Below are 8883 nucleotides of genomic sequence, written 5' to 3'. Positions count from 1 at the left end.
GGCGACAAGGCCCGCCCCCAGCGCGTCCAGCATCCCGGCACCTGCGGCCCGGCCCCGCCGCCACGGGCCCCCCCCTCCGCCAGCCCCACCACTGGCTCCTCCGCCCCGCCCGCCGGGCCTCTCCCCCGCGCCTCGGCGCCGGCCCGTAGGCGGGGCGGGCTGCGGACGGCACCTCCCGCAGCGGGGCCGAGGCGGCTCTTTCCGTCGGTCGCCGCCGCAGCATGAGCGGGCCGGGGCTGTTGGGGCCCGGTGGCGGTGCGGGGTTGCCGCCGCTGCCCAAGAGCCTGAGCGGGCTGCTGAACTCCTCCTCCTCCGGCGGCGGCGGCCAGGGCGGGCGCTGGCGGGACCTGGAGCGGCTCTACGCGCAGAAGTCCCGCATCCAGGACGAGCTGAGCGGCGGTGGCCGGGGCTCTCCGCGCCCGCCCAAGCCTCCCAACCTGGACGCGGCGCTGGCCCTGCTCCGCAAGGAGATGGTGAGAGGGGCGGGCTGGGCCGGGCCTCCGCGGCGGCGGCAGACGTGGCGGGCGGCGGCGGGGGGCGCTGCCGCCGCTCAACGGCCTCCCGGGGCCGGAAGGGCGCCCGGTCCCGGCGGCGGAGCGGGCGGCCCGGTGTGGCTCCGCGTAACGCGGCCCGGGTGCTGCCGGTGCGGGGCCCCTGACGTGCACCGATAACGGCGTCGGGAGGCAGCCCATCGTGGCTCTGTAATGGTGGGGCTCCTCCGCCTGCGGACTGAGTGGCCAGTGGCATCCCCCTGAAACTGACACCCATCTGACAAGGCTGTCGGTAAAACAAATAAGTGGCAGCACTGATTCATTCCGTTCAAGCGAAGTGCAGTTAAACATAGTTTTCTGCAGGACTGTGTTTTGTTTCTGCGGTGCGGCTTTGCTGATGAAATCCCTCTGGGCCACCCGGCGCACCTTTTGGTTAAACACTAATTTGGGTGTTGGTGCTTTGCTGGTGTCAGCTGCAGTTGTAATGAGTAATAATAAGCTAAGCATTGTGCAGTCGGTATTCTGAAACGTAAAATATGATCTGGCTGAAAGTCTGCCTGGTTTAAGGCTGATTTTCTCGTTGTAAGAAGGTGTTTGAGCTGAAGAAACTCTCCTGAAAGACTCTTCAGTGGATTTGGAAGGACACTGTAGCATGCTGAAATCTTAGTCTGCACCAGTGTTTCAACAAGTAGCTCAAATATAGTTTGAGATAGTATTAAAACTGTGTATTAGAACTGCCAGTTTGCATTGAAGCACAAGTGGCTATTGACCGCCAGGGCTTTTTTCAACAGTGCTCAAAGGGGAAACAAGGATATGATCTTAGCTGTCTTAATCCTTTCCAAAAAGGCAGAGATATCTCATTATAAAAGTCTAGTCTATTTTTCCTCCTGGAAAAATCAAATGAGATGCTTGTTAAGACGTTTGATAACTAGAGTTCTCCTTTAATACTTCTTTATCCTTGGTGATAATTTGCTGAAACTCTTCTGAAGAAAAAAATAACCCCTGAACACATCAAAGACTCTTGAGCAGCAGTCTCCTTGGTTCCAGGTGTACTTTTTTGTGGCCTGTACAAATTAGAGAGACTCTTGTGTACTAACAGGCTGCCTTTCATCAAGTAAATAATAGCACTTTATTGTTTATATTGAACACACTTTATTGCAGCAGTCAGAGATAGCATTTCTATTAAGCTTGCTTTAGATTTCAGTAAGAGAATGAGGAAGAAATGCATAGCAGCATCTTTCCCTGCATGAGCAAGCAAGGTACTATGTATGTAAGTTTTTAAAGATAAGAAGGTGATGGATTTAGGTGCTTTGGAGGGGGAGGGAAGAAAGGAGAGGCCATTTCAGACCTGTGGTCCTGAGGAACAGAGTCGATTGTGTGGGGCTGTGCATTATGGGTTGTCTTTTAGATGCTGCAGTATAACTCGACTCAAATGCAGGTTGGCTGGAATTATAAACTTTGTGATTGTGCTAACAGGCTTGGATGTTTCTTCAGGGTTTTGCTACCTTGGGGATCATACTGGGAAGTTGTGAAGAGCTAGAGGCTTCATTTTTCTCAATAGACTTTCCTTGTTTGATTGACACTGGTGGCAGCTACAGAAAACCAATACATTAAATGTAACTATTTGGGAACTATTAATGCCTGCTAAGTAATTCTGCTGAGCAGTTTCTGTCTTGGAGGTTGTGCTTGGCATAGAACTGCTCTTCGCAGAAAACACTGAAGTGCTTTATGGAGCTGAAATGTGAGATCTGCTGGTAAAAATGCTCCCTCTCCCTCAGGAGACAAAGAACCAGTTGTCTGTCTCCAGGTTGAGTTTTTTGGCTCAACTGCTCTTTGAACAGTTCTTCACCACTGTCTTGTCCCTCAGACATTTAGCTCTGATGCAAGTCTGCCTGGTGGGTCTCATGTTCACATGTCATAGCATTGAGTTCAGCTTCTCAGCATCCTTTCTTACCTGAGGCAAGCAGTTTGTTTAGGTGGGGTAAGCCAAACTTCATCAGCTGCCACCTTCAAAGGTTGATGTTAAGACTTAATCCTTGGGCAGATAAACAGTCATTAGCTCAACAAGTCTGAAGAAATTACTTCAGCACAGCCGGATGGAGGGGACTGGATATGGTACAAATACTTCCCTTTTATTTTTCCCCCTGCGATCTTGGTTGGTTCGTTGGCTTTTGTTTTACATCTTTTTGCAGAAAGCAAGCACAAGTGCTTGTTTCCTCTTACAGGATAGAGAGCATGGAAGAGCAGCATATGCTTCCTGCTTCATGCTTAAGTGACAAGGGGAGAGAAAGTTATGTTTGCTACAGAGGAAAATGGAAATGGGCAAGAAAGGCAGCATAGATCTGAAAGGCTTATCGGTAACCTCCTGGCAGCTAGCGCAGCGTTCCACAGCTTGGTTCATGCCTTGTCCTAAAGTCCTCAGGTTCGATCTGTATGCGACATCATGGCTATGTGACCTCACTGAGTAATTTGTGTTGGTGCTGAAAGACAACGTATCCTATTTTTCTGAGTTGGAAGGGCATTGTGGTGTATGGTACTTCTTGTTTTCTCTCCGTCTTGCATCTTCAGAAAAAGGAGCTGGTAGAATAGGTCAGTAACACCAAAGGAAGATCTTCATGCTGGCTTCTTGTGGTTTTCTTGTGTGCAGAGTATATCTGTCCTTAGAAATCAGACATGTAAGATTTTTGGGGTAAGAATCCTCTATACCCTAGTGTTCAGGCTGTGATAAAGGCTACTAGCATTATTTGATGAAACTGCATCTCACTAGTAACAGCCTGTTGGCTTAACACTGATTTGAAAATTGAGGCAGAAATGGCTGTTTCTTGAGATGTTGAATTGAGTAGCAGTTTTACTGCAAGACAAAACCTAGACTGAATTTGATTTGACTTGGAAGGGTAACAATATCAAATGGACAATTCCCTCTTTGTTGCTAGAGAGGGAATGACTAGCTTTATTTTGCTTTGTGGAGAGACATTCTGCTATTATGCCTGACATGAAGATGCAGGCTACAAGGTAACCTTTTCTGAATGTTGCCCCAAATCTTTAATTAGCTCTGGATGTAATATTTTAGAAGTTTGGGGACCAAATTAACAGCTGCTTCATTGTAAATCAAACCTATGCTTGAGCAGCGCATGAAAATATTCTGAAGATTTGCAGGCTACAGTGCAGGCTCTCATCTTACTTCTACTTTACTTTGCTGCCTTCAAGTAGCATGCTGTATTGTGCTAGACGTACCTAGCGGTGTCAGATGTCTATGTATGTCAACACAGAAAATTCTAGTAGAAGATACTTAGCTGGGAAGTGGAAAATCAGCCAGAGCTCCATTTGCAGCTTTTAATACAGGCTGTTTTAAACAAAACTAGAGAGCCTATGATACTGTGTGAGACAGATGTGTGAAAGTCACACAGTGTTACTAGAAATTTATGTCCTCTCATAATGAGGAATATAATTTATGAATTTATCTCTAATGCTTCAGATAGGAATGAACTGCTTATTGGAAGTTAAGCACGGCGATGTAATACAGCAAAATCCTGAAGAACACTTTGGTCGTGTTTTGCTGTGTCACATTGTGTTGTTCCTTGTTCTGTTGCCCAGTTTATCCCATGGGGAGTCTGTCACCTTAGGAAATGAATTCTACTTCCATATTTCATAACTGTTCAAGGTGGAAAGAACCTTGATCCTTTTGTTAACAGTGAGAGAGATAGAGCATTGTATTGCCAGTAAGCTCACAATTGTAATGCTCTTTGTTTTAATTCTTTCCCCCATAGGTTGGCCTTCGGCAGCTAGATATGTCATTGCTGTGTCAGCTGTACTCCCTGTATGAATCCATTCAAGAATACAAGGGTGCCTGCCAAGCTGATTCTAATGCGGACTGCACGTACGCTATGGAAAATGGTTTTTTTGATGAAGAAGAGGAATACTTCTAGAAGCAGGAAGATTCACCTCCAGGCTGACCAAGGTTCTTTGGTCCTCTCCCTGTAACACACCTCAGCAAGAACGACTAGAGCCTGTATGGATCCCTCTTCCTGAGGAGGAGCACCCAGCTACCCCAAGTTGTGTTAAATTCGCTTATTTTAACAGGCTGTCAGTACAAGTTACTCATGCAAATACCACTTGAGGAAAGTGCTGTACTCTTAACTTTTGAAGAGTCCTCAGACATGCTTGACAAGAGTTTTCAATTTAATTTGTAAGGTGGGTGTTTTCGACTTCAAACCTTGGTAGCTTATAACTGGAATTTTAATCATAGAAGGCAGCAGCGACTTCCTGAGTTGTAATAACTTTGGGGGGGGGGAAGCCTCTGCTGTGGTGTAAAATAGGTGCTTTTGTTTTGGTCAGCAGTATTATTAAATGCTTTTTGAACAGGCATCTGGATGCACGCACATCCTCAGCTCTACTAAGCTAGTTCTTGCTCTTAACAGCTGTATCCAGTTTTGTACTGGGTGGATTGTTTACACAGTTTAAATTTTTTTTCCTCTAAGGTAACTTTTACTTTTCCTTATTTCTAGCTTACAAGCTGTACATGTTATCAGCAGGGTTCTTTTCTGTTGATCTAATTCATGTTCTTGGTACTGCCACTTGGCATTAACTTTTATACTGTTGTCTGGATTTCTCGCATCAACATAGCTCTTTGACCTGCTAAACTCTGTTCTGAAATGGTTTGCGTAGCTTTTACTGCACTGCATAGTAAAAGCACAGATTCAAACATAGTCTGTCTGCCACTGTGTGGCTTGGGATAACATTGAACTCTTGTGCAAGTGTTCTCAATCATATGAAGAATAAGGAAACCTCTCATATGACACAATGGGACAAATTGCAATATTTTATACTGGGTGAACTTTGTTTCTGTAAGGTAGAGTACAGCTCTTTATAAAAATGCAAGATAAGTATTTTGAGCACATACTTTGCATATGTTAAAACTTTTTATACTAACTTGTTCTTTGAAGTATAACTTATTTTTGTTTTCAGAAGTTGCTAAAGCACTCGGTTAAGTTTTTATTATTTCGTAGTGTGTAGATATAAAGCTTAATCAGCTTAGAAAATGAGAATTGCCAGCTATTTGAGTCTTCACCCTTCTCTTTTTTTGAAGTAAAATCAGCTCCCAATGCAATTTTCATTCCTTAGCTTTAATTCTGAAGATTGCTGTAAAGCACAGTGCCTGAATCTTGACACAAGCTAATAATTAAGGGCTTAAATCTCAAAGGGTTTTTGCATGGTTCATGTCTGGCATGCATACAGTTTACAGAAAGAATTGGAGATCACATTCTGAGGTAGCGCCTCTCTTAGTTTTATCAAAGGCTAGGATGTTGCAGTGATAAAAGCCAAGAGACTTCTAGGGTGGAGTTTTTGTGCATTCCCTCTAAATCCGGCTTATTTTAGTGTAATTTAAGGGCCACAAGAGACTGTGCTATAATTGTGTATGTGTGTAAGTTCTTAATCTAGTCTGTGGCAATGGTTGGAATTTTCTTTAATGTTAATTCTGGTCTAATTACTTCACTCACCCAAAACTAGAATAAGGCAAACACAGATAATCCAAATGGCTACATCTAAATTTTAAAAGTTGTATGTGTTTGTGTGTATATACACACATATATGCAACAACTTTGACTTAAGAATGTATCAGCTTCGGCTATAATTTGCTGTGCTTTTTATATTTAGATGAGGCTTTCTGTAGTCTGTTGAAGTACTGATATTTTCTTGCTCTTCCCCCAAAAATAAAAAGCATGATGTTTAGCATAATTTTATGTTGTGTATATTTTAATTTACCATTTCAGCGAATCCAAACCCTCCCCCCTTCCCAACTCTTCCCTCAAAAACCAAGGACTAGTCGTCACCCCTGGATTGAAGCAAGCATTTTAAATTACAGTGGAAACTGTTCTACCTGCCTGTATTTGGAATGGTAATTTCCTCTTTCTCTGTCTTAATTGGATTTTACTTATTTTTTTAATTCAACAGAGAAATCCTGTCTCTAGTAGAATTAAAGATTCTGTTTTACAAATCCTTACACAGTGCCATTCATTAATAGTCCCACTGGTAAGAAGGGATTTGAGCAAGATTCACAGTACCTCTCTTAAAGCTTAAGAACATAAATAATTTTGTCTTCTAATTTTAATGCAGCATACTTGTGAGTTGGGGAATGTGGAAAGTTTGGCTGGTATTTGCTGTACGCATAAAAGGCATCACTCCACAACATTATCTGCACTGGAAAAAAAGAATGGATTATTAGGAATTCCTAGGTTTTTAGCACCTTGTCCCATTTAATAACATCTTCTTGCATGGGAGAGAAGTTACAAATGGGGGGAGGAGAAGTTACAATCTATATTTCTAAGGCAAATTCAAACACTGTGAAGGTTGGCTAGCTAGACAAAGGTTTTAAAACCAGTAAATTTGTTACTAAGTCAATAAGCAATTGTTCCAGAGGCAGACTTCTGTGCCTGGTGTTTCACTTGTGAGCTCTATCTGTTTACCACATTATAATTGCATGAAGTAGGGAAATTGCTTTGAAAGAGAGGTGCTTGGTGAGAAAGTAAAACTGAAATACTGAGTAATTGTTACATGCAGCTTCAAGTCAGAGTTTGGTTGACTGCATGACAGAACAAGCTGTATTACTACAAAAGCTTGCTACCCTGGGTCCAGACCACATACCAGCATACCTTTCCCATTTTTACTCCATAACCCCAATTTGAATTACACATAACCTTTTAAGGGTATAACAAAAGAAACTCTTGCAAACTTCCCTGCCCAGTGAATACTGCATGGTTCTTTCAGTCCCACAGCCAGATTAGTACTGAGCGGGTGCAGGAAAAAATGGGCTTACAAGGAGTCAGGCTTCTGCTGCTCAGAGACAGAAAACTGAGTACACAAGTTGAGAAGGCAGTCTTCAGTGGGTAACTCTTCACTGGCCTTTCTCCAAAGGGCCTACAAATGTGGTAAAGCGGTTAGAAATAAAGAATTATTGGGTCTGTGCTAGCTGTATTTGAAGATTTTTTTTTTGAACAACGTTCCACCCTTATTTTATTGCTGTGACAACTGTAGAGTCATACAGCCACAACTACATTACAGTCTAGTCCCTTGGAAATGATCTGTAGTCTACAAAAAGAGCAGTCTGGAAGAAGTGTTCTACTCTGGCGAAGGTAGGTGTCATAAAAATGGGTGGCTGATGCCCTGGCAGCTATAAGAGATGAGCATGTAGGTTCATCTTTAGCTCTTGGTGTGTTCATTGTCAGCCCTTTTGATTGCAATGGGGATAGACTTCGAAGCAGGGATCTTTTTCCTGAAATTGGAACTGATGCTTGAACTCTTATTTCCAAGACTGGAAGAGCTGCATGGTATCTGTACTAACATACAAGAGGTATTCAAATGCATGCTACAAATGTTTTCAAAGGTACCACTTTGTGTCCTGGTTTAGCAGTAGCAGTCATTTTTTCTCCTTCTTAGTAGCTGGTGCAGCGCTGTGGTTTTGACTTTTGGCCTGGGAACAGAGCTGACAAAACTGATGTTTGGTCTGAGCAAGTACTTTGTGAGTCTCATGCTCTGCCAGGGAGGAGGAGAAGCCGGGAGGAAGCAGAGACAGGACACCTGACCCAAACTAGCCAAAGAGGTATTCCATACCACAGCACGTCATGCCCAGGATGTAGAACTGAGAGTTCCCGGTTAGAGGGCTAGAACGCTGCGGGGTGGGGTCAAGGTATCGGTTGGTGAGCGGTTGTATTCTCTTCCCTTGTTATTTCCTTTATCATTATTATTATTGGTGGTAGCAGTAGTGATTTGTGTTATACCTTAGTTATTAAACTGTTCTTATCTCAACCCGTGGGAGTTGCATGCTTTTGATTCTCCTCTCCATCCCTCCAGGAGCGGAGGGAAGAAAGGTGGGGGGGAAGTAGACTTCGTGGTTCTAATTTACGGCCTGGGCTTAAACCACAACACTTTGTAATGCAGTGAAACACAGTAGGTGCTTGTTTAAATAACTTGTGAAAAAGATCAGTGTTGCTTCTAAGAAACAGTTTTCCAATAAAGGTGGGGCAAAATTACACTTTATGGATAGCTTGGATTCAGATGCTTGCTAAAGTTGAGTTTTACTGAAGAGTTTAAAGTTGAGTTGTTTTACTAAAGTAATGCAAACTTTAGTGTAGTCACCTGAAATTGGAAGGTCAGGAGAATTGTTATGCAAAAATCACTATAATATTTATAATTAATTTAGACCCTAATCAGAGGTAACCACATCATTTTGTGTGATTTTTTTAGAAATTATGTTGACATTTTCTTGCAAATAATGTAGTTTGCAAGATTTTAAATTCAGTGAAGAGAGTAGTGAAGGCCTGAGCAGCTGTCTAAAAAAAGTTGATCCACTTAGTACTTATTTACAAACCTAAGGTTTTGTCTCCTATTTAGTCTA

At 43.2% G+C, this 8883-nt stretch overlaps 1 protein-coding gene across 1 annotated transcript; it reads left to right on the top strand.

Moving 5' to 3' along the window:
• Positions 1-221: 221 nt before the first annotated feature.
• Positions 222-4417, top strand: FAM89A (family with sequence similarity 89 member A; the record flags this gene model as incomplete). The annotated part of the gene is made up of 2 exons (XM_080615644.1): positions 222-473; positions 4259-4417. The coding sequence occupies 2 exons, from the start codon at positions 222-224 to the stop codon at positions 4415-4417; spliced, it is 411 nt and encodes a 136-aa protein (XP_080471770.1).
• Between the last annotated feature and the right edge of the window lie 4466 nt (positions 4418-8883).

Source organism: Psittacula echo (genome assembly GCF_963264785.1).
Source record: "Psittacula echo genome assembly, chromosome: 4".
Taxonomy (NCBI): domain Eukaryota; kingdom Metazoa; phylum Chordata; class Aves; order Psittaciformes; family Psittacidae; genus Psittacula; species Psittacula echo.
Note: the sequence above shows the minus strand (reverse complement) of the source record. Positions and strands in the feature narration are given on the sequence as shown.